Here is a 26,298-nt window from a genome sequence, read left to right on the forward strand (position 1 = left end):
GCAGTAGAATTAGCTCTGTTTGGTTACTAGCTTCAAGTGATCTAACATTAACCTGACTCACATCAGGCATGGATATACTAAATGACAGCCACTCACTATGGACCAGCAGGCTTTGAGCAGATGGACAAGCATCTCAGACAGCAGTATCTGGGCTTAGCATGGGCCATGTCCTCACTGCTTAAATCAAAATAGAAGTGTGTTTTACCACAGGATGAGTGCACATGTACTCTCAAGGAAGCAATGGAGATAAGACACTGTACCTTTATCATTACGATTTAAGAGACGTCAGGTCCAGAAGTGTGGGTATAGATCTGGCTACCCCTCTCACAGCAAAAATACGTGCTTCGTTTCCACTTGAGTTTGTACAGCAAGATAACAAATATGCTGTTAAAAAACAAAACCAATGTGAGTACATTCAAAACCAGTGAATTAAGTTGAATGAGAAACTCTCGCAGGGCAAAAGCCAGGCAGGAGATGGCCATGCTTGCTGTGCTGCAAGTGTTTTTTACTGCCTGACAGAATGTTTTTCAGGCCGTTCAACAAACAAGTGAAAAGGCCAGGGGTTGCCTGGGGTAAAGGATGATGTGACCACAGCTCATATAGATGAGATAGTTCTACCAAGAGGTGAGTAGTCCAACATCCTGGTAGAGGGACACAGACTGCCTGAGATGCTGGACTTAGACCTCCAGAAATCTGAGATCAGTCTCAACTTCCAGATTCTTGTGTAATTTGTGACTCAAACTCTGTGCCTTGGCTTTTCCACCTGTAAAACTGAGTTAAACTCTTCCTAGCTCACAGAATCTCTTATTACTATTTCCCTTTTAAAAGGCAAAACCAACTAATAAATCCTAGGTCAAAATTGCCCCCCAATTTTTTATGTCCATCAGCTAGTTCCATGTCGTGGTACAGGAAAACTGGTGTTGAGCAGTTAGTAGTGAGACTGCTGCTGAGCCATTTTGCCTGGACAGGGTGAGACTGTTGCAGGCTTTGTGGCAGCACCTCAAGCATCATTCCTGGCATTCGCCCAAGGAACACTACCCAGCCATTCTCAACGGGAGAGGAGACTGTCCACATGGGCATCAAGCTCTTGAACATGGCCTTAAGCTTTTTTATTAACATGTAACCGATTATATGAATTAAAGACCCCTACTCCAGATCTCAAGAAAACAACAAATACTACAGCTATTCAAAAGATATAGTGCTTAATAGATGAGTCAGGAGACCCCCGGACCCAGGGGAAGAAAAAAAGTATTTTTAATACATTTGTGACTTACTCTAATAGCACAAATCATCATGTTGTTACTCCAGATTTAATAAAGAGGCACTATTACTTAATGTGGCAGCAGAGGCATGTACAGCATGTAAGCACCATGCCACGGGGAAAAGCTTGCATGACAAAGAGAATCCTTTAGGAAATTTGGCAAGCACTCCGGAACAAGCAATGCTCAGCCTGCAACCTTCTATTAGCAGATCTAAATACAGAACTGTAGTGTAAAACAACACCTTCCTGCAGTATTTTCATTAATTAATACTAAGAATATAATTATTATGATGATGAGCTTCACCAACTTTGCTTTTTCTCCATTTTAGCTTCTGAAAAGAATAAATTTGGAGTTTTTCCTCTCCCTCATTTTCATTTCAGATCTTATGATGTCAATGCTGGACTGTGTTTTCAGAAGAGTATTAAAAGCAACAAATCAGTAGCAACTATATAACATTCAATCCACAAGGAAACAGTCCACTTTTCACAAAGTTACATGTATTGCTATGGATAGAAAACAGGCAATGGACACAGGACCGTATTTTCTTTAGCACTAGGGAAAAGTATAGTGGATTTTACACACAAGGAAAAAGAGTTAGGTGCCTTGCCCTAAAATATTAAGATCTAGAGACAAGGAAAGTGCTCACTTTGAGTATAGGTATTCCAGTATAGGCTTTGTAGATGTCACAAGACGTCAGTTACTTATAGAGTAAATACAAGGCTTTTCCAAAAGTCATGCAAGTAATAGCCAAGATCAAGGTTGGTATTTTAGCTTTTAGAGCAACTCTTTGAATATGCTATACTTAAACTTCAAAACTCTTTCAAACCAAGAGAAGTTTTAATAACTAAACCAGTACATTTGGAGTAAAGACCAAGAAAAGGAAAAAGGTAATGTTAAGAGGCTATTAATTATCACTAGCTTCCCCATCCAGCTGCTGACAGATACGCCAATTCCTGCACTAACTACAGAGTAAAACGAAAGGGCTCAGCATTTTTGAGGTGACCCCTCTCATCTCCCAGCATCTGCCTCTGGGAATTAGGAGGAGGTGCACTGCTCCACAAACACTTTCCATTTTGAGGGAATTTATAATCTAAACAACATCCTTAGTTGAAACTGTTAACATGGCAGTTAATACAGATTACCTTCCTTCCTGAAAACAAATAAGGAGAAGTTTTAGTCCCTTGGCACATTTTTTTCACGCACACTTAAGAGTTACTAAATTACTAAAGTATCTCAGAGCCCTTCTGGCATTAATACTAATATTGATGTCACCCAGTTTAACTTATCACGACTATGCCCAAAACACCTAATTGAAGGTTCACAGTTCTCTTCCAAAAGGGATTTCCAAACTCTACCAATAACTTACCCTTTCATTACGCTTCCATCCATGCAACAAGCTAGAACTGAATGCCAGCATACAGGAGTGTTCCCAGGGAAATGCACGCAGAATCAGCAGGCAGAGTATTGATACCAGAAATGTTCAAGTCCCCTTCTGTACCTGATCAGGAGTCTGTGAAGACTTTGACTGATGAGGTGTTTTCTAAGAGCAGTCAATTCCTCGTTGTCTCTGTGCCAGTATCAGCACATTTCTAGAGCTGCTCCACTCACAATGGATTAGTATTAAAGGCCAGGTCTGAAAGCCTCCCCACCTCATTAATATTAATTTTATATTTTAAAATCCATTTACACAAGGACTCACCCCCAAGGCTAGAAGCCATAAATTATATCCCATCTTTAAACCTGCAGTATTCACTCTTATTGTTTCAGAAGGAAAACACTAGAAGACACAGCTTTACGCAGGTTACTTTTGTTTAAAAGAACAGTATCATTAGCCCACGAAGATTTGCACTACCAGGAGCCCTGCCTGCAAAGCACAAACACAACTGTCAGCAGATTTTCATTCTTTCTTTATTCTGCTTTTGTTCCAGCTGCCAAAGCTGGTGGGTATAATGTCTGCAGCTGACCAAACTCATGAAAGGCAACTTACCTGGTTAACACTTCAGAAATAGGTACAATCACCACGAAAACAAATTAAAAGACACTAAGTGACTCAGTATTTACTTTGTCTCCTGGAAAGCATGGGTAGATGATTTTGCATTCAAAGCATACCACATTACAAAGCAACCTGGCTTTGATAGTCACAAAAAAGGTCCAAAGGAGAACAGATTCATGCCTTCTCTGTAAGGATGAGGACAAATTTTCAGGTAGCAGTCTTTATGTCTGTATAGCACAGAGCCTTGTTACACACGTCAAGCCTACAGCCAGCAACAAACTAGTTTGGGATGCTGAGGCAGACAGCATCTGCACCCTTCTAGTCTCCACTAGTGAAAGAATGAACAGCAGAAGGAAAAAGAAAGATGAATTTTTCTAGTTTTACCTTATTCTCCTACACAAAGCATTTGTTGTAACACAGATTTACTGTTCAACAGCCTGTTGGTTTTTAACACGGAGAGGTAACCTTTTGCAAAAACCTGAAACCAGAAGAATTTGACAGCATTCCTCCACTTGCCCTCAAAAAAGCCTACAGCAATAAGAACAGATCAGGCGTGTTTCCCATAAGATGGGATAAGTAGGCTATCACTTGTATTGGATGATAGATTTTTATCAAGCTCCTATTTTGCACAAGCACTATTCTGTACTTTTTATAAAGAACTAACACATACTCTCTTGCTCACCCTGTGGCAGCCACAAAGCATAGTTGGTAATTACTACCTCCCATTTCAGTGGTCCATTAACTAGAAAAGATATCATTTCTGTAAGCCCCATAAAGTACACATGCAGCACGAAAATTGTATGTCCAATGAATATACATGTGGAAATCAGATTTATAGGATCCTTTACAATTGAGTTTGAAATTCAGAGGTATTTTAGATGCATTTTAACTTTGGCAGTCTGGATTGATGACTTTTTTCTCTCTTTTAATCAGTGTGCACTAACTAGGTTCATTCTGGTACTCAAAAACCTTCTTTACAAGATATCTCCTCATTTTGAATCAGCTCTGAAAAACAAAGATTAACACTCTCAATCCCACTTCCAGTGGTGGCAGGGGACCTTGTTCATCTTCCACATTGTGTCTGCATCAGTTTCCCACAAGAAAAGCCCAGTAAACTCACAACTAAGGATACAGATGGGGAAACCCAAACAACACAAGAAAAAAAAAAAAGAATATAGCCTCTGGAGAACCCCTTTCTCAAACCACTGTAAAAGGAACTGCTCAACTCTGAGAACAGCTTGAGTAGCAGTATCTTTACTCCTCCTACAAATACAGCACCTCTCCAGTCACCTCTCCCTCATTCTCCAAATTGCCCTGCTCCTCCTCACATCTCCAGAAATCTGAAACACGTGCACTGTTTTCTCCACCATGACATCCTACAGAAGGTCTCCATGTCTCTCTCCCAACAGCCTTAACATTCATCTTTAATTCTCGTCATTATACCCTTCTCCATTGTCTAGCTAAGTCTAGATTTTCTTTTTTCTACCCTCACCATTCCTAGCTTGGTCACTCTGGTCCCTGCCTCCTTCTCATGTCTGGAGTGAGTGCAGTTACCTTACTCCCTTTGCTACATAAGAAAACTCCACTGCAGCTGTAATGCTGGCTAATAATGAGAACTGCGTGCCTGAAATCCCAGAAATTGAGATTAATGTAATCATCACATAATAACAATCTACCAATGGCCTTTCAGGTCATTTTGCTTTTGAGTATTACTGCAGTCATAGAGAGTGCAAGCTGTCAAAACCCCCTTAAGATATCACAGCTTGATCAGCAAAGAGGCAGCAGTAAATTGACAAACAGCAAACAACAATCTCAGAAATAATTAATAGAATATAATCTCAACCCATCTGTTAGTATCACAAAATATCTATATATCATTTTTGGGACTTTCTAATATTCCCCATGTTCAAATAATGAATCTTCTTGTTTCCCAGGAATGCATTTGTAACATAGGCATTCGAAACAGAATGTGTCCCTTGCTCTCTTCTATTTGCTGTATTTTTATTTTTGATCTTTCTACACTGGTAGGAGTAGGGTTCTGTTAATTTTGTTTTCAAGTTCTTGAAATACATTAACAACCTTATAAAGATTTTAAAAGACAAAACATTTTATGAGACACATTTTCCTATATACTATTGCCATCAGTCTCAAAATCAGAATTGCTGAACAGTATCTGTTTCCTCTTCCAAACTCTGTACTCCTTTAACCTTTTTTTTCCCCCCCCAGAACTACATTTAGATGCATACACGAGCTGTACATAAATGTGAGCTTCACTGTTGCTAAGTAACTCTGTGCCAGCAGATAGCACTGCAAATGTTGCAAGCAACATCATACAAGTTGCCAAGTTCGCAATTGGGTCAGTGCCAAGAAATGTAAGCTAAATATTTTGGATGAGACTCTCAGTCTTAAAAACAGGCATGAGTAACAATGAAAGAAAAATACATTGAGAAATCACTGGACTCATGAGTAATCCTACATGCTGTGGGACACTTTTTCCCTATCAGGACAGTTCAGCTATTCTTCAGAATGCAGCTATTCGCATTTATATAAATTAGGCTGCTTTCTCAATTTCCATTCAGCCCATTATTTACTGCTTTGAAGTACTATTTTCAAAACATTCCTCTATATAAGTGTTAGAAAGACATTACATAATTTTAATCATTCAGTTAAATAAATTGTTTTAAAAGCACCTTCTTGGAAACCTTTCATTGGATGTCAACACCTGTCGTGAAAAAAAATACTAAGAGCAAATTCTAATGCTAATTTTCAAATCTTAAGCTGGATTTGTTTGCTCAGTTTGGTAGGAAATTCTACTTGTACAGTTTTTATGGATTTTTTAAAGTTTTTAATTTAGTTTCTTCTTTTTCAGCAGAGTTAAGAGGTAAAACTACAGGATCAGACTCTGAATCAGTACTTGGCCAAGACTCAATATCTCAAGCATTTCATAGCTTACTGTATTATTTTTCATTCTTTGGAATTGCTGTCTTAAAGAACAGAGAGATTTGCTACTTTTTCAAGATGACAGGAAGTAATCATTACCCTCCACTGTTTCAGAAAGCTGAAGTAAAAAGCAATTATACCTTAATTCTACATTCTAAAGTAACACAGGTTCCTTAGTGAATTTTAAAAAAATTGAGCCTTGCATTTCTAACTTCATTTGAGATTACACATCAATTTACCATAGTTTTAATGCAGTCCTCCAGCTGACAGTCTCATGCAAAATGAACAGCTATTGTTTTCAAGAGTTTCTTACACTCATACCTTTTCTCTGACTTCTGTCTTGTGTTCAAGACAAAACCCTCTGTGTAGTTTCAATAGACTTAATACCTAGTGCACCTCTTAGACGTTATGACAACACTAGATCATTCATGAACTATGCTGTTAAACTGTATCCCTTTACTTAAAGAAAACTGTCCTTTAATACATGAGAATTATTTTAATTTATTTGCCAAAGAAGTAAACTCCATCAATAAACATTACTTTCAAATACATTACAGACTATCATGCAGTGCCAGCCAAATCAGGTGTTAGGACTCAGTATCATTTATTCATTTTACTGAAAACCAGGACTTCTGGTTCACCTCTTGCTCCAGCTAGATCAGCAGCCTTCGATGAAACACTTCTTTGCTGTTGTTGAGGTTCAGGACCTGGGGCCCAGACCACCCACATAGCAGACTCCAACCGTGCACCTCATCATTACGCATGCTCACATGCACATGTACACAGACACACACATTCTGACCCACAACTTCTCCAAATAAAGCAACTCTGATCTCAGCCTGAAGATTTTTCTTTATTAGCAAGATATTTTCAATAAAATACTCAAAAGCTGTTTATTCCAAGACAAAACAAAAACCACTGAGACTTGGAAAACTGCCAGACTATTCATGTTTGTACTCCTGTTATCTGGAACAGTCTCTGTTCCTAACAGCATTTTATGGTCTTCAACACTGTCCAGGATTAAAAATAAAATTTATTTCTTAACCCTTATGGCAAAAATTAAAGACTAATTTATGATTGACAGAAATAATGCATAGTAGGAGACAAAGGCAGCAAACTAACCTTTATAAGCTGGAGTTTGGGTTCCATGTACAAAGCTAAGAAGCACCAAGAAAAACACCATGCAGGGGTGGGGGGAAGATGAGGGAGGGGTACCTGACCTTTTCCTGGGGGATATGCTGCATGATGACACCAAATGATTCATAAGAACTGTGCTTTGAGCTTGAAATTAAACAACTTTGGTGAAAGCAGGTTTAAGTTTTCTTCTGAAGGAAAAAAAAACACCACACAGTTTTATTGATTTCCAGTACCTTCTGCCTAATCAATTTCTTGCTTTTTTACTTAGATTGCACATCCCAATCCACAGCTAGCAGCTATGAGCAATCCTTTTTAAAGTAAGAGCAGAAAAAACCCTAAACCATGCCAATACATTGATTTACAGATACTTTCTGTTCAAATAAGAGGGAAAAAAAAAACCAAACCACGCCAATAGATTGATTTACAGAGACTTTCCATTTATTATGAACTCACAATATCTACTGAAATCATGCAGTGTATTTCTGCAGCGTCTGATCAGCCACAAGGCAGCAAAATTGATCATCTTAATCTCAAAAGAAAAACTGCTTAATCAGATATAACTGTAGGGCAGTCAGACTGTTAGAATTCTGTAACTACTAGTGAGTTTTGAAAGTGACAGCCTAAAAAAAGAGGAAAAAAAATATTATTCCACTACTTATTAGAGCTGTCCTACCACCACTGCTACCTAAATGGCAACCTCCAAAAAGGGTGGGCAAATAACTGTGAAAAGTAACATCCTGAAATCCTACTGTAGATTCACTAGAGGTTATTTGCCAGAATCTACACTGAAGTAAAAAAGTAGGAAGTCTACTACAAAACACTGATGACATTGTTAATACTTTGAAGGATAACTTGCTTTTAGAGCCACCTGAAAGCATTGGCTAAACTTATTAACATTTGCTCTGCTGTATTTTCATAATAAGCAAGAAGCGAGGCACAACAGAAAATCTGTAGAGTGAAACAGTTGGTGCTGAAAGCCCAACACCTGCCACAGGTAGTCCTAGTCCTGCAGACCAAGCACCCACTAACAGTTGAAGGATGTCTTCAAGGTCAAAGGAATCTACTTCCTGCGCCCCAAGACCATTCCATGATGCAAACATAAGCGCTGGAAGTAGAGACTATCATGAGATTTGCTTGAAACACATACTCCTAACCCAAACAAAACCACTTGCGTAGATGCACCCAGAGGTACATAGGACACCAGCAGTAGCTGCACGTGTTCATGCATGCAGAGGAACAGTGTTCTGGAGAACAGCAACTCAAAAAGGCTTAAGCTAAACAGCGGCTTAAGACAGCTTTCTGATTACAGTTTAATTACAGGTTATCAACACCTTAAAGGTTATCAGTATCTTAAAGAACAAAAGTCAAGCACCACGTCCAGTTAGGCAATAAGATGCTAAGCATCCTTGACAGTACAGTCCAAGATACATGGAACAGACACAGTGCTGCCAGCAGCCATGTCAATCACTGTTCCACTCTAAAAACCCTAGAAAAACTCAAAAAAATTAAAAAGCACCAAGTAAAAACAACCCAAAGACCTTGTCTGGGACCTGCTATCTGAAGCAAATAATTCTAGTTTCCCTCTCTGTAAATCCTGCTGCCCAACCACAGGGTGATGATAATTTGTGAAGTATTCCCCAATACTTTTGCCCCATTTTCAACCATAACAGTATTAGAGTAAAAATAACAGGATAATTAGAGATGTCTGTAAAATTTGCTCAAAGAAAACTTACTTATATAGGACTTCCAGAGGAGGTGAAGAAAAGTTTCCTTAAACCATTTTTTATTAAATTACCAACTGAAAGTTCAGATTTCTTTGGTCTTGACAAATTATTCATCTTTACCAATTTTCACAGCTCAAGAGCTAACATCCCACACAACTGATGAAGCTATCTACTTTCAGTGCAGATAGCCAGCAACACCCATTAGCAGGATTTTAAGCTCCCAGTTAGATATGAATGAGTTATGTTCTAAAGAAAAATAATCTTTCAGTGTACGTTCGCTGAAAACTGAATACTATGCTCTTCCTAGTTTGAACAGTAAGAATGCCTGCATAGACAGCAGCTGTCTTTAGAATAAGGCTGCCATCTAGTAGCAGAATAGAGTAAATGCAGAGAAATCTCAAGCCAGAATTCTAACTGTGAACCCGCTTGATGGTCTGACACGCTATTACACAGAACTACAAACACCGGAAGCATTGTTCTTCAGGAAAAAAAAGGGAAAAGAAGTGGCAGGAAGCAGAACTTGCTAGATGGTGGTTTATAAACAGAAGTTCTCCAGTACAATCCTAACCTATTCAGTTCACAACAAAGTTTATCTAGTCAGGTAAGTCAACATGGAAACGCAGTATAGAGGTGGAGTGGTATTTTTTTGGTGGTGATATACTTCATCGTCTTTCAAGTTAATTAGAAAACCTGCAGCCTAATTCACTTTTTCTGAAGGATTTTTTCTGTGTGAGGTCTCATGCTACAACGTGCAATGAAACAAATTAAGTTAGACTGAACCACGAAGACATTCAAAGGCAGGGCCTAACATCTTATACTGGAACTAGAGTCACACACAAAAAATTTTGCATAAGCAACTTCCTGAAGCGTTACCATATTTATTCTCGCTTCTTGGCAACTATGCAGTTTCCAAGTCAGAGTTGCAGTACATAAAAATTTTACTCCCTCATCATTTAGCTGTCACTGGCTTTATTTTAGTTTTGTAGACTGAGAGCCAATACATTCTACAGCTATACTGCACAATGACTTGACACAGCATTTCATCCATTGATCATCTCTAACAACACAAAGGAAGAGCTCTTGAGATGTCATCACACTGATGCCCATTTCATACAATGCAGATGCTTTCCAGTTCAGTCACTGAATATATTCCAAGAAATCTATGTCTTAGCATAACACAGTCAGAGTTACCAGGGTTTTTGGAAGATGCTGAAGTGTCCTGTCTATGTAGGAAAGACTGACTTGTTTCTGGTTTGTGAGAAGAGAAAGCCAGGACTCTTGTTTTGCAAGATCCACTGGCAAAGAACCACTCTCTCCCTAGGACATTTTCAAGGCCACCTGCTTCCACTGCAGCTTTCTCGAAGAAACTGGAAGTCAGCAGGAGAAGAAAAATAACATGATGGCAAGCGGGGAAAAAAGCTGACAGCAGAGACCTGACGAAGACAAAGGGAAGAACCACAGAAATAGAATTCAACCGCTGTTTCAAGTGTCTCCACCAATGAAGGAGAAAAAACAGCCTTGCACTTTTGAGAGGTATGAACATATTTTTCAGTACTTATCAGAGAAGGCACCAATCTAGATGTAAAATAAATCGTAAAGTTAAATTTGGTCACATCTAACAACATTAACGTCAGTCCTCTGAAGATAATTTTAATTCCATGTACAGGAGCAGAAAGAAGTAGATACCTGTAGGAACACAGGTTAGAGTGTTGAACAAACTGCATGAGTAGTTCCCTTTGTCCCTCCTTAACACAGTAGATCTTGTTCTAGCAACAGAAGCCACATAAGCCTGCTCACATCCTTAAGTTTTCAAAATTAGAACTTCCCTTTTTTCATTCTGACTTTAATAACTTACCATGCAAACATATCCTCTATCCTTAAGAGTTACTCATCTGTCCTTACTACTGGTATCTGTGACAGGCTACAGTTCTGGAAAGCAGAAGTCTACATGACGTAGGGAAGTAGGTCTTGTGTTTGCAATTCCTCATTTACTGGAACAAAGACAAATGTACATTAGTGGTTCAAGCGCATTTCCAAGCCCATCCCTCTCATCCAGTGTGAAAAAGGATCCCAATTACTCTTCAGCAGTTAAGAATTCAAAATCACTTCCCACGTTTCCTGCTTCTGCTTACAAAGTTTGCATTTGATTAGTCCCTTGTGGATTAACTCAAAACTGTCACAGCTCCTTCCTTGAACCAATAACTAGTAAACATTCAAAGCCAGACTAACAAATAACAGTATTTGTTAGTCTAGCTTTACTAATAAAATATCTGCTTCCACCCGGAGATCAGTTCTGTAGCAGAATCTCATTAGGTATCTCTATTAAAGTAACATGATACTGAAAAGCACGACTAATATTGAAGAAAACCCAAGACATTTAGTTGCATTTCCCTTCTTAGAAAACAGTGAATGAAAAGTGACAAAAAGCTAGTATGTCAGATTTTATGAATTACCTCCTACACCGCCTTCCTCAGAACTTTACAGGGCTTGAGGTTTTTTTTTCTTGGTAAGACAAAACCTGCATGTATGTGCTAAAGTAATAGTGCAATTTGAGCCAAAACTCTATCACTTTAACAAAGACTACTGTGTTGAATGTCTTCCCCAAACCTATTTCTACAAAACCAGTTCATTCTTGCACTCTCAGGTAGACTTTTGCTTTGGTATTTACAGTCAACAGTTCAAAGACTTTTAAAAGACAGACAATAAAACTATTGAGAGTAAAAGGAACTAGTATATCCTCATCTTTTGGAAATACCAGTAAGATGTTAGCTGCAGATCTACATCTCTGACGCCTGCTTCTCCCCCTCTCCAGTAAACAATGGGCCAAGAAAGAGTATGGGAGAAGTACTTACCAGCTGGACAAGGCAGACACCCAACAAATAGTTGTGACAAAACAAGTATTTAGCTCTCAAACTTCAGGAATCTGACCCCAAGAAGTATATGTGATTTTTAAAAAAACTAACTCTATCTAACAGGGAATAATTTTCTAGAGAGAATTCATAAACAAAGTTGTCAAGCAGAGTAATCCCCTAAAATGAAACCACTTGAATTTTCTTCCTATCAGAATTATAATCACACCTATTAAAAAAATGCAAATTTAAAGTCATCCCTAGGATGAATACCAGATTTCTAAGTGGATTAAAACCAACACACCCAAAGTATCATAAATGTACTTCATTCCCAGTTCAATAAAATATTGGAATATCAATTTATTAAAAAGTTATGTGAACTGTACATACGTAAACTGCAATATAGCTGAAAAATCTGAAATATATAATTTTAAAGGAAAATCATTTATTTCTGAAAATATTTAAAATATTGCATTTCTGGCAGCAAATTTAAAAGAAGTGCTCTGGAATGGGTGCAGTCTCTCTGTGCATTTGTCTAGCATTTGTCTTCAAGGCGTAAAACATATCTGCTTTCTGATTTTTCATAGCACAATCCTGTGAACACTTCCTTTCTCACTTGTGGAGACAGAATTCGATTTCCAAGAACAGCAGCAGAATTTTAAGAGGAAATACTACGGTCCTTTGATGGTGCAGACAACACGCTTTCCGAGTCCACGACACCTTGGAAATATGCTAGCCATTCTGCATATAAATGCATCAGATTGTGCTCACAAGTTACAAAATAAGTCTTTGATTGATAATTTTTCTGTTTATTTCCGCCAAGGCCACTGAAAATACGAAGGCCTTTTCATCTGAAAGGTTAGCATACATGTCAACTTCCTTTTCTTGTTTCTCTGTAGAAGAAAAAAAAGTCACTATTAGAAGCTTTTTCCATTATCCGAAGTTAATGCAAGTTACATAGTAGTTAATAAATTATGTGAATGGAGTACTGGAATTGAAAAGAAGTTAGACAATCAACTCCTATTCATGGAAGGATTGAGAAAGAGGAGGAAGAAATGGAGGCACACAAAGGTGCTAGAAGAGTCACATGATTAGTCATCCAAAAGCATGACTGATTTTCTGTTCTTTAACGATGAAGAAAGAATGAGTCATTAACATGATATTGATGCCTGACACAAACGAGTATTCAAGTGTACCTCCATTTTTTTTTTGCTTTTACATAAACAGCTCCCATCCTAGAAAACAAAGTTATTTTACAATATCCTCATTAAATAAGACATTTCTCCCCTTATTTTACATCTAAATAACAGAAATCCAATAGTTTAATTACAGTGTCCAAGACCAAAGAGCAAATACATGGCAGAAGTCAGGTTCCAAATTTGTCACCATGAACATTTCTGGACTTTCTATACTGCAGACTTTCAATCTTATCCCAGATAATGAACAGTGCTAACACCTCAGTAAGCAAGTGAAAGCCTCTGAATTCCCTCTGCTGGCATTGGCTTGTTTCAATGCTACAGACACACAACAGCAAGCCATCAAAAATTTCCATACTGCAGTGCTGAAGTACACTTAACACTCTAGCATGTGACAAAACTCATAGAATAGTACAATTTCATAAATACCACTTACTCCAGATCATGACTATTTATATCTCAGTTTAGCTAGCCACAGGTAGCTGACACAACTCATTAAGAAACAACAAACAAACAAACCCCCCCAAAACAGCTTTGTCAGCAGAAGACCAGGCTTGTAGACACAAAGAAGAGAGAAATACATATAGAGCTTTAATGTTGTTGTCTAGCTGTGGAACTGCATCGCTAATCCCAGTTCCACAGTGGCCTGTACTAATTTACAATCACAACACAACGCTCACCTGACAGAGCCCTCTGTCTCATTAACACACAGACACATGGTGCACACTCATTTTGCCCACAGCACGCTCTGGCAGACTGCTCCACCAAGACACCTAATTCAGCAATGGTTAAGTGAAAGACAAAGCAGCATTGGAACATAATGGAAAGCACCATGTGGAAAAATCCCAGTATCTCCTATCTCCATCTACTCACACGGTTATTCCTTCAATGGGTCCACATTCATAACAACATTTTTAGATTTGGTTTCACATCTGTGTTACAGCTCACAGACGCTATTCCAACAGACTGCCTTCCCTGTGAAGTCAAGTGCATGTGGTAAACAACTAAGTGGGAGAAACTGAAAAATCCTTTACCACTTTGTTCTGACTTAACACTGATAGAGACACACAGCAACAAAACCCTCTACTTAAAAACTTCTAGAGAACTGAAATCACATACAAGCTCACCCTTCCCTGCAAGTAAAATTGCTTAGTGAGGAGCCTGGACACAGAAAGATGTATCAGTTTTTAATCTGAAAACAGAAACTTGCTTAGCAAACTAAGGTAATCAAAGCACATTTGATATTTAGAGTGTGATTTCTGCTGGTTCCCTGGCTATGCAAGACAATATCCTCTAGTGTATTGAGTTTGAAATGAAAGCTAAGAAACGGAGTTTCACTTCAAGTCCTACCCTGTAGTTCAAGACAAATCAGTTTCTATATGTACACTCAGTCTGGGTTGCTCCACTTCCTCCCTCCCACCATTTACAAATTAACAATGCTGGGAGTTGTTCTGAGCAGAGACACTACACACACTGGTTATTCCACATTAACCTTTTCTATTTTCATATCTAAACCTCTCCCCTTTTTTTCATACTTCCCAATTCAAACAAACCCAGCCATCACCTGAATATGTCAGCACCCAGCAGATTTTTTTCTCCCCCCTGCTAACAGATTGTAGACCTAAAAAAAAAATTCTCAAGTTTCCCTTCCCCCTGTCCTCCCAAAGGACTGGCTTGTTTTGAAAGACTTCAGCTTTAAAGAATTTAAATCTTGATATCAAACAGTATCAAGGATTAACACAGGTTTGGGAGCTTTATGTATTCTTAAAACAATTCCAGTTCTCACTGTAACTACTGAGGAGCTTGCCCTGCATGATGCTTTATCATATGCTACTCATAGGATATCATGGTTTCTACAGACACTATTAAAACTTTCTGCTTCAGTCTAATCTGAAAGTAGTTTTGACTCATTTCTCTATTATTAGCAAAAGACTGTCTTACAGAATCACAATAGTATTTTTAACATCTTACAAAAATGGTAAGTCTTTTGCTATACAACTGAAGGGCTATTTAGGTGAAAATCTTCAGTCTTTCTGGAGAAGGTATCTCACAACCCCAGATCTCCAGCAACACACTAGACCCACAGCCCTTAAAATTGTGATTATGTATAAATCAGATATGGACCCTACCCCTCAAAAAATTTGTATCGATTCAAAATCCAAAGTTCTGAGATTTACTATCCAGGACAATAAGTTAATTCCAATGTGCACGCTGGGAAAGCAAATGTATGAGTGATACACCCGGAAATTACTGAAAAAAGAAAACTTCCATCAAGAAATTTAATTCAGCTTAAATTTTATCAGGACACTGAGATGTAGGTTATCTTTATAAAGATTCATCCCTTGTTAAGTATCAAGTATGCTTTAGTAAGGCTCCAGCCACTTTTACTGGGTCTCACTTGATGGTAACCTCTTTCAGAACAAACAATACCACTTCCTTCAGCATATGAGGGTTTTTGTGTTTGTTTTAATATAATCAGAGTTGTTACCTAGATAATAAGGCAGCCTGGGAACTGGTTTAGCTGTGTATCACAGTCCCACACAGTAAAACAAAAAACATACCACCACCACCACAAAAGCAGAATCAAATGATTATGAAGTGTTTCTATTTTTAAAATATATTGTAGCATTTCTGACAAAGAAATTGACAATTTTGACAAGCCAAGCCTGCAGGGACAAGGTCCTGTTTTCCAGGGTCATCACATGGCTCTGAAACATGTGACAGGAGTATTGTCTGAGTCCCAGCTCAATCCACGTCAGCTTCCTCTTTCCTCCCCCTCCGTTTCTTCTTACTAAATCTGCAGGGAAAATAGCTTATTTTAAAAAGCCCTTTTGCTTCTCCTATTCTCCTTAATTGCTGTTCAATCCTGCTGCTCTTTGTTCTAATGTGAGCCAGTCACAAGGATACAAAAGAACTAGTCAAAGGCACAGACATAACTGAGAACAAGCAGCTATGTATGAAAAGAGCACAACAAGCTACGAAGCAAAGTTGCAGATGTCATGGGTGTCCTCAGGAAGAAAATTTTCACAGCTGGATGGTCTTCAAATGGACAGTTTATCTGCTCTTGAATGCTATTATAATACAGGTGTTCTCTGTCCTCCTAATTTTCCATCTACAAATGCAGTAGGCATTGCAGAGGCACCAAATATTTAACAGCTTTGCAAGCAGCAGCCTCTTTTCAAGTCTTTTGGGGGAAGAAGAAAGCACAATCTCTAGTGGCAAGTAATGTGTACCGAAAATATCCTAGAAATATACAAGAGGCAAGAAAATAAGATAAAGTCTAACACTAAACCAATGTCTTGCATTCCAGAGCTGACTTTCAACACTATGTAGACTGATACAAGGATATCACACAAGCAACGTGTCACACAAAAATCACTTTAACTGTAGTAGAAGAATTAAAGCTGCTTAACATTCTTTTACACAAACAAGACTATCAAGCAGCAGTTTTGGTAAAGGAATAATATGTTTAGAATTCCCACTGATTACACATAGTAGTTATGTCAATTTTATAAGCCACTTGAAAAGGGAGAAGTCAGTGTTAACTTGTTTTATAGTAATTACTTACAAAATGATGGGTTCTCTGCTGAATTTGGTTTTATAGCCTTGACAGCCATATATATCAACTTTTTGTTTGTTTTGGTTTTTTTTTAAATCTGCCCAATAATCACCACAGTGGTCTACACCCATTACAGTCTGACATAACCAGAAATAAGAAGTAAGAGAATATCCTAAGCCCACTTATTCCTAGCAGCAAAGTGTGCTGTACTGATGAGGAGCAAAGATAATTACAAATGGGCGTGAACCCAAGCTCTGTACCAGCTCTGCAGAAGAATTCAAGGAAGAAATAGTAACAGTAGTCACAATACCAAGTAAAGGGGATGGTAGGACAGGACAAGATGAACGCAATCTTCTCAAGTGAGATTCAACTTTAAAAAAACAAAAAACAAACCACAACACCAAACACCACACAGGCACTCTTACTCAAAAATCTCACTGCATCTGTACTTCTAGTTTTCTGCCTCAGAGCACTGGTATATTGTCACACTTTGGCATATGCAGCAAGAGCTTAAAAACATTCAGCCTAGTTTTAAATATGAAAACATGTTCTCTAAATATCCCTCACACTTTCAAATTCTTGCTTTTTGGAGACTATAAAACATGCATTAAGAGAATGGATCTTTTCTTTTGATTGCTTTCCTCTTTTTCCAGGGGACAGGAAAGAAGATTTACCAGGAAACCCAACTAGCTTACAGGAATTTTCTAACCAAAGCTGTGTGCAAACTAGACTGGTGGTAAAATGCCTAGAAATGATCCTGTAGGTGCTAGACAAAGTCTAGCTTGGATCAGTAACAAATAGGGAAACTGTATTCTGTGAAGCTACGTACATCATTAAGCCATATGCAACAGTGAAGAGATAAGTGTATCCCTGTTACAGTAAAGCAACTGCCGTCCAGAAAACATACAGAAATCAAATTCTATCTCCTCTTTCCACAGCCAAAGCACTAAACCAACAAGAAACCCCGATTTATTCTTTGGTTTTATAGGAAAGAAACTTTAAGAACAGATTTACATTAAACAACAGAGACAACAAAATTGGTTTGAAAACTTAGATGTTAAAAGGAACTCACTTTGCAATATGGATTCACACCCGTTTGTTAACAAATAAGGTGGCAGGGAAAAAAAAATTGCATTTCTGAGTTGTGCCACAAGGTACGCTTGAAGGTTTCAGTAGTTTTAAGAACAAGATCTTCTAAATATTTATATGAAGCCTTGATCTTCCCCTCCTACCTGCCTTCCAGACTTTTAAGTCCATGATAAGTTCTGGATTCATAATTCAGGCCTAAAATTACTATCTCCAAAACCATAGATAGCAAATGCACTGTCAATAGGCTCTGAAAAAAATAGGAATCATAAGCGACAGTCACATACTTGAAGGGCTCCAAAATTACCCTAGAACATGTAACAGTCTCTTTATTGTATAAAGATTAAAAACAGCAGGTCACCAAGGAACCTTGCTTATTAAATAAGCAAGGAAGAATTCTTTCCTCTACAGTACTATTCTGTAGAAACATGGGACAAAAATTCAGGTCATAGTACTGACTCAAAATGCCCTTTTTACTTTGACCCTTTGAAAGGTTTCAAGGAACTTAAGCAATCCAGTCATCCTAATCACTCTGACAACAGGCATCATTATATTGTTTGTCCTTGTGATATGGAGCAGCGGTACCTCCAAAAAAAAAAACCCAAACCAAAAAACTACTAAGCACTACAGTGCAATGGCTTTCAATGTAAATGTTGAAACTTGATATGGCGGCTAAAAACACAGACTTAGTTCTTTGTAGTCAGTTCTAACCAGACACTGAAACATAAAACCAGAGGTCTCTATAGATGTGAAACAGTCCTTTCCCCATATTAAGATATCAGGTATTGGGTGAGCTAGCCTAGTTACTTAAATGATTTGAATGGTATAAAGGTTTATTGATACAAAAAGAAAACCCAATGAACATTATTTCTCCAGTTCTCATACCTCTTTCTTCCTCGTGCTTTTTGGCTGAGGCACTCTTAGGTCTTCCTCTTCCTCGTCTGCTATGATCTGAATGGCTGTTAGACCTCGATCTTTTTCGGTTTTCTAAGTCTTTATTTACTGCAGAATTTATCTTCTCTCGCTTAACTCTCTCTGTCCGTCTCCTTTTGGCCTCACTCTTGTTTTCTGTGCAAATGAATAGAGATGGTATGATCTAGGGTTGTTTTCATCTTTGTTCTCAATTTATTCTTAGTGCTTACCCTACCCAATCACCTTTTTTTCTTTAAATATCTTAGCAAAAGTGGTTAGATGTCTGTACCCTTACACAGCAATTACATCTGCATGATATCCATGCAAAAATTAAGGTGTCAGATCTAGAATGACACTTCACTTCTTGATTACAAGGATCAAGCCTTTACGTAACTACTTCAAATGCATTTTGCAACACGAGACATCTGCTAGTGTACAGGAAGTTCACTGTTTCCCATGCAAAGATGGAAAAAACTATCAAGACAGCCCATTGCATTTGTTTCCACTAGCCAAAAAAAAAAAATTATCATATAGGTAAACAGCAAAGTACTTCATCTTTTAACACTAACAATGAAAACATTCCCACTGCTCACAGAAATCAAAATGCTGAGTCAACAATGCTGTCAGTAAATGCCACATTACACAGCATACATGTCCCACCAAATCTAGCCTATGACAAGGCCTCAGAATACTTAATGCTGAACAGGTGTATTGTTTTCCTACACACCAGGGTAAAAAAAAAAAAAGTATTTACACAAGTGTTAATCAGCTTGGGTACTGAAAATAGTACAGTCACCACAGAACATTATTCAACACAGGCTAGTTGCACAGTTGCAAGGCTGCAGCACTGTTTTGCAGTAGCTATATTGTTGAAAATAGTGGAACATCGTTTTCTAAAAGAAGTTGCAGTTACCTTATGAGCACAATATAGACATACATGGTCTCCCACTATACAGTCCTGGGGAACTGGTTTCCTTTTGCTGCAGTTGTCCCATTAATCTTGTATAGACAAAGGATACAAATTGGACAGTAGGATAACTTGTCACTAACTGTAATACAAATGCTGTATTTCACAGTATCACAAAAAGCTTGAGGTAGCAAAGGACCCCTGGAGACCAACCTGTTCAAGCCTGCTGCTCAAGCCAGGCCACCAAGAGTCAGTTGCCCAGGACCACATCCAGGTGGCTTTTGAGTATGTCCAAGGATGGAGACTCCATAACCTCTCTGGGCAACCTGTGCCAGTGCTCGGTCACCATCACTGGGAAAAAGTGTTTCCTGATGTTCAGAGGGAACAGCTTGTGCTTCAGTTTGTGCCCATTGCCTCTTGCCCTGTCACAGGGCACCACTGAAAAGAGCCTGGCTCCATCTTCTTTACAACCTTCCTTCAGGTATTTATATACATTGATAAGATTCCCCTGAGCCTTCTCTTCTCCAGGCTGATCAGTCCCAGCTCTCAGACTTTCAGAGGAAAGATGCTCCAGTCCCTTCATCATCTTTGTAGCCCTTCACTGGACTCTCTCCACTAAGTCCGTGTGTCTCTTGTATTGGGGAGCCCAGAACTGGACACTGTACTCCAGGTGTGGCCTCACCAGCGCCAAGTAGAGGGTAAGGATCCCTTCCCTCGACCTGCTGGCAACACTTTCCCTAATGCAGCCCAGAACACCGTTAGCTGCCTTTGCCACAAGGGCACATTACTGGCTCACAATCAACCTGCTGTTCACCAGGACCCCTTTCCTGCAAAGTCCCTTTCCAGCAGGGTGGCCCCCAGCACATATTCGTGCATGGGGTTCTTCCCCTCCAGTGCACTGCCTACATACAAAGCTGAATTATACAAGAGCTCTGCTCTACCAGATTATGGCCTTCAGGCGGAGGGGGGACTTGGGGGAGAAAATTGACCAACACTTCCCAACTACCACAGACATTGCTTAACCTCCTCCACCTTGAAAGTTCAGTTATCTAACATAAAGTCATATAATTCCTACAAACTGGTAGACTACAAGTATCCTTCAAAATAGTGATACAAAGTATCAAATATTTAGCTTCCATTTTGTAGGCCTGGTAGATTATTTTAAAGAGTAGAATTTATAGATAACATACTTTTTTTAAAAAAAACATCTTCCCTGACAGATGCTTGTTCTGACTAATTCCTACTAGGACTGAAGGAAGTGATAAAAACGAACACAAGGAGAATGTTAATCATGTCAAAACGCACGTTCAACTGACTTCTTATCGAGCCCATCAACAACAAAAGACATACAAATTAGACAAACAAAAAATACACTATTTTTTAATTTAACCCATGCAGACAGAAGCAACACCCACCTGGTTTTTGATTAAACATATACCAATTTTTACTTTCAGAAAACCCAGCTTCAATCAGCATGTACTCTGAAATCTGATCCCTTTGGCACCTCTAGACGTTTAGCTTCAAAATAGGATTAACAGAAAGCTTCCTGTAAGGAGTTATTTTGTACAGTGACCAATGTGCACAGCTAGAATATACACAGAATAAATGCCAACATCACAAGTGCAAAGGAAGTAAGACTGAAAACACCAGTTTCCCTCTCCCTTAAAATTCAAGGAACATTTAACATATTCAAGTCTACCATGCACAAATTCAAGGGAAAGTGAACCTGACAATAGTCAATTTACACAGAGAAGTAAAATACTCCATCCTTTGCCTCTAAGAAATAAGGGGAAAGAACCGTTGCCCCCTTCTTCCCAACTCTAAGTATTACCTGTGATGGGTGGCGATCTCTCAGCACGTTTAGCATGCAAGAGTTTTCGACTAATAAATATGTAGCCACAGGGACATGATTTACATGCAACAGGAACCTAGGAAAACAAAAGACAAATATTTCAGTTCATTTCAAATTATGACAAATTTCCTGTCCAATGAAGAAAAAAACCAAGTAACTCACATTTTGTCCTCACAGATTCAGTCTGTACTGCAAAGTATGGCCTGTACTATTATACAATTATATTTAAACACAGTAAAAACAGGCTCTGCTGTGAATCACCCAGCAAGCCTTTTCTTTATGCAGTTGTTAGAAAACAAGCTTGAAATGTACAGCTGTTGTGACTGCTTTGTACTGCAAACCCTTTTCCCTAGACTGTCAGGAAGGGGGTGGGGGAAAGTGGAAAGCACTAAAGCAAGGGTGAATTAGGATAAAAATACAATTTCTCTTCAGAGCTCTCAAATATCCCCAGTCAAATCAGTCAGACACTCCCAGTTTTGCTTCCTTCATTTACTTCTAAAAAGAATTTAAAGAAAAAGTATGAGTTAAAACTGTCAGTACATTCTGAATACATCCACTTTCAGAAGCATCTGAAAGCAACTCCTTTAGAAAGCAGGAGCAGCTTTAAACAGGAGGCACAATAGAGCCCGAAGCAAAACAGATGTATTTGTACCACACTCTACGCCGGTGGTTACAGAAGGACCTAGTTAATTCAAAATGCAAATAACCTACCACAGCTAGTTCCACCACCATAAGACAATTTAAAACAAGATCAGAAAATCTAGAAAAGCCACACTTACATGAAAAGTGATCAAAAAAAAACTCTGAGAAATTAAAAAAGTGATACTGATTAATTAATTACAAACCTCACTACCTTCACTTAAAGCCAAGATCTTCTGAGATCTTTTAAAGTAGTAAGGAATACACCATATTGCTTTGATTAGGTTTAAGACCGAAAACACAAATCAAAGCAAGTTTAAACAGAGTTCTGGAAGAGATTAACATAACACACATTAGAGTCAAGTCATGTTGAAGCATGACAGTGGGGAAAAAAGCAGGAGGTAATTTCTCAAATGTAATTCTTTAAGACAGGTCTCTACAACTTCACCAATGTCCATTGAAACAAACAGAACCATGACTGCCTGCTCAATTTTACCAGACATGCAGAAGAACCAAGTTCCAATGTTCTACAGGCTAGGAAAAAACCTGCCACATTAGCACATGAATTTGTAAAGGGCAACCTAACTGCTACTCAGAACAAACAAATTATTTTGCTTTATGTAGCACATCTTAACTCCTGTACTTCACCCTTTGAACAGCTTACAGACAGCCTTTTGATATTGGTTTTATATAACTAGAGACTTTTTAATTCCCTTTATGGAGACATTGACATAATAAATACTAACCAAGGTTTATTGAACCTTAAAGCTCAGAATTTAGCAGACTTGTGTGCACACTTATCTCCTTGTTCTTATGTCAGTGTAAGAGTACCGAAAAACACTACCTAGCAGAGTTTGTCTATATTGCTAAGGTGATATAGGAGTTCCATTTAAACCTATTTTTGAACATCTGGGTCTTGCTGATAATTCCATTTCGAGGCTCAGCGTGAAAAAAATTGGGGAAAGCCACCCAAGGGGATTGGAGCAGACCCAATATTTTTCAGCGAACTTAGCCATGTTTAATATTGTTCTCCTGTTACAGGTTTGGCATGTAGGAGCGTGTGCCATTGCAGGGGGCGGGGGGGGGGGGGATTAAGTAGGAAGGGGCTTATTCACTGAAATGTATGGCTTATCCTTTGAAGATCTACCCTGATAACATCCTGTGACATAATTAAGGCAACGCAGCCCTACAAACACTATTTTACTGTTTAACATTTTCCTAACCAAAAAGAAATTTAGTTTCTCATACAAGAAAGTTTATGCGAAGGTAAATTAAGAAATTATAATTATTTCTTCTGATTGACTGAAAGGCTCCCTAGTTTAATGGGGCAATGCTTTGGTTGGGAAAATATAATCAAAAAACCTTTTTTTTTTTTTAACTTTAAAGAAGTCTAAATGGCAACTATATATCATCTAAATTACAACAAAAAGTTTAAAAGCATAAGAAGTGTTACTCAATATTATGCTCCAGTATTTGTGGCTGTCTAAGTATTTCCATGCGTGCCACTTCTAGTGAAGAAATCAGAAACAAATGCAAAGCCCTTGTTTATGGAAAAATTTAAGAAATGCTAGTACAGGACATAACCACTTAAGAGTCACACAAGACCTTCCCCACACTGTGCAAAGGGCTGACTTGTACTGCAGGTTTTAGGTTCTTGTCCTGTCTCAAACATTTGGCACTGGAAAACAAGGCCTTATGAGCAATGCTTGTGCCGGGGCAGAACACATATGCACATTAATTCCACATTAGCCACAGAAAAGCTGCTAACAGAAAATCTATACTGACATATGCATATCATGTGTTTTAGTTTTAAAGCACAGAACAAAGTGAAAGTTTCAGCATCAGCTTAAAAATAATGTTTGCTTACTTGCTCTTCCTATTGTTGGTGGTTTGACATTCACTACATTTATTTAAAAAGAAAAAAAAAAAAAAGGCAACCAAACCCAAAAAAGCCTCACCACCACTTTCATACTCCTCACTCAGTTTCTCCTTTCACCAACTGAATAACCAGAACTTGGCACACAATTTTTTCTCAGAAATAGAACTTGAGTGACGTGCTTAACATGTGAGCATTTGCAGTGGTTCATCTACTGCTTAAAAGATGAAAAGAAGGCCCCACACAGCTTAACATTCCAAACTGTTCCAGGATGAAACTACAAAACCTGTGCAAGTCGAAACAAGTAAGATGACTTTTTAAAAATCTTTTTAAGAAAAATGGCACGAGATTATTTGAGTATGGCTGAAATAGCATATACCAGTCAAGTTTCAGGATCAAATAACAGAACCGTGTTTCCCCTGATGACATGTGGAAGCCTCTCCCCCTGCCCTGAGCCCCACAGCAGCCTTCTGCAGCGCTGCGCTATTGTTCCAGCAGAGGAGCACTGCTGTAACAAACCGGCCTATTTTTAACAGTAACATCATTACCAGTAAAGAGCGTAAATGAAGACAAGCTCGTGATAGAGTAGCAGTGAAAATTTGCTGTTGTTAATGTTTAAGTATCTCCATTTTTCGCACGTAACAAAACTGCAGCGAGACATCAACAGTTCACGTATGCATTTGGATTACACGATAGAAATTGCAGTGAAGGTCTCAATTTTGCTGTTTCTAAACTACTCCGTGAGAGAACACCACAACTGAACGCTCTTCCGACTAGCCTTGGGCACATTAGTCATCCAAAGGGCGAACTGTACTGTAAAATTACTAAGTTCATAGTATTTTTAATAAATTGCATAGTTACTAAACAATACTAGCACATAAACAAGCAATTCTGCACGTCGTAAAGAAATCCTTCAGCATAATGTAACTACCACGCTACCCTGCAAGCGGAACACGGTATTTAATCCACATTCCAAGCAGAGACGGCAAAGGGAAACCATCATTTACATCATCCAAACATCGCTCCACAGCGGCACCGAGACAGCCGCGTCTTTCCCCTTCCTCCCTCAGAAGCAAACCGCTCCGCCGGCAGCTGCCCGCCCTGACCCTGCGAACGCGCGATGCGCGGCGGGGGGCACCAACCGGCGGCCACAACCGACGGCCGGCGGAGAGAACAGGAAGCCGGGGCTGCCCGGGCCGCCGCGGGGGGCAGCGCGGCGGCGGGGCCCGGCAACGCGGCCGCCGAACTCCGCTCGGCTCGGCCGGGGCTGGGGCCGGGACAGCGCGCACCCGCCGCGCCCCGCGGGGACGGGCCTCGGCCGGGTCGGCGGCGGCGCCGCCTCTGCGGGACGGTGGCTCGGGGCGGGGAACACCGGGGCTGCGCTGAGGGAGCGGGTGCCGCGGCCCCGCCACCGACCGCAGCCGAGGGACCCGCACCCCACCCAGAGACGACCCGCCGACGGGGGCTTCAGCCCACCGCCCCCCGGTCCGCCCGAGGCTCCCAGACCCTTCCGGAGCCCCAGCGCCGGGAGCACCTGTCCCCGCGGAGGTAGCCGGCAAGCCCGCCCGCCCCGGCGCACCCGGCCGGCGGGGCGGGCTCCGCACCCTGCCCCGGGATGGGCAGAGGCAGCGGGACCCGCGCTCCCCCCGCTCACGGCGCCGCTGTTTTAACCCCCGCGACCACTAATTGCCCTTCCCCGGCGGGGACGGCCCTCGAGGGGAGCGGGCCCGGCAGACGCCTCACCTGCTGGTCGCACTCCGGGCAGGACTTGGTGGCCATCTTCACTTTCTTGGCCCTGCTCGAGGACATGCTCGCTGCTGCTACTGCTGCCGCCGCCGCCGAAGCGCCGGCCGCCCCGCCCCGCGGTGGCGGGGAAGGGCGGGCGGAGAGAGAGCAGGGGCGCGGCGCCGGCCGGGGGCGCACGACCGCCAGGAGCCTGCGCAGCCTCCGCGGGCCCGTCTGTCTGTCCGCCCGCCCCCGGCGCGGCGCTGCGCTCCGACAAAGGAGCGGCTCGGCTCGGCGCCCCGCCGCCACCGCCGCTCTGCCCGCCCCGGCGACGGCACAGCCGGGGCGGGGCGCGTGCGCGCGGAACCGGCTCCGCCGCCGGATTGGCTGCGCGCCTCGCGCCGCCGGGGCCGCGCGCGCGGGGGGGGGGGCGGGGACTGGCGTCACGGCCGGGCTGCCACGGGGCGGGGGCGGCTGCGGGGCCCCGGGCGGAGGTAGCGGCGGCGGCGGGGGCGGAATGGGGACCGCGGCCTCTCCCTGTCGGTCGGCCGCCCCTCTCGGGGGAACACTGCCCGCCGGTTCCCGGCTGTCACGTTTCCACGGTCCGGGGCTTGACTCGAGGTAATCGGTGCCAGGGCAGC

At 40.6% G+C, this 26,298-nt stretch overlaps 1 protein-coding gene across 2 annotated transcripts; it reads right to left on the bottom strand.

Moving 5' to 3' along the window:
* Positions 1-12,250: 12,250 nt before the first annotated feature.
* On the bottom strand, positions 12,251-25,966 carry C14H16orf87 (chromosome 14 C16orf87 homolog). 2 transcript variants are annotated; one of them, XM_074839508.1, is made up of 4 exons: positions 25,676-25,958; positions 21,397-21,493; positions 18,632-18,814; positions 12,251-12,798 (listed from the first exon to the last, which is right to left on the bottom strand). In XM_074839508.1, exons 1-4 carry the CDS (start codon positions 25,739-25,741, stop codon positions 12,680-12,682), a joined length of 465 nt encoding a protein of 154 aa, XP_074695609.1. In that variant the 5' UTR covers positions 25,742-25,958; the 3' UTR covers positions 12,251-12,679. The 2 variants fall into 2 exon arrangements, with proteins under 2 accessions (XP_074695609.1, XP_074695610.1); XM_074839509.1 differs by lacking the exon at positions 18,632-18,814 and having other exon boundaries at positions 25,676-25,966.
* Positions 25,967-26,298: the final 332 nt, after the last annotated feature.

The sequence above is a fragment of the Strix aluco genome, chromosome 14 (genome assembly GCF_031877795.1).
Source record: "Strix aluco isolate bStrAlu1 chromosome 14, bStrAlu1.hap1, whole genome shotgun sequence".
NCBI classification, from domain to species: domain Eukaryota; kingdom Metazoa; phylum Chordata; class Aves; order Strigiformes; family Strigidae; genus Strix; species Strix aluco.

Excerpts from the sequence above, each read along its gene's own strand:
- C14H16orf87 (XM_074839508.1), bottom strand. The coding sequence starts at position 25,741 with ATGTCCTCGAGCAGGGCCAAGAAAGTGAAGATGGCCACCAAGTCCTGC. Across the intron at positions 18,815-21,396 it reads GAGATCGCCACCCATCACAG|AAAACAAGAGTGAGGCCAAA; the intron begins GTAATACTTAGA and ends TCATTTGCACAG. Across the intron at positions 12,799-18,631 it reads AAAGCACGAGGAAGAAAGAG|AGAAACAAGAAAAGGAAGTT; the intron begins GTATGAGAACTG and ends TTTCTTCTACAG.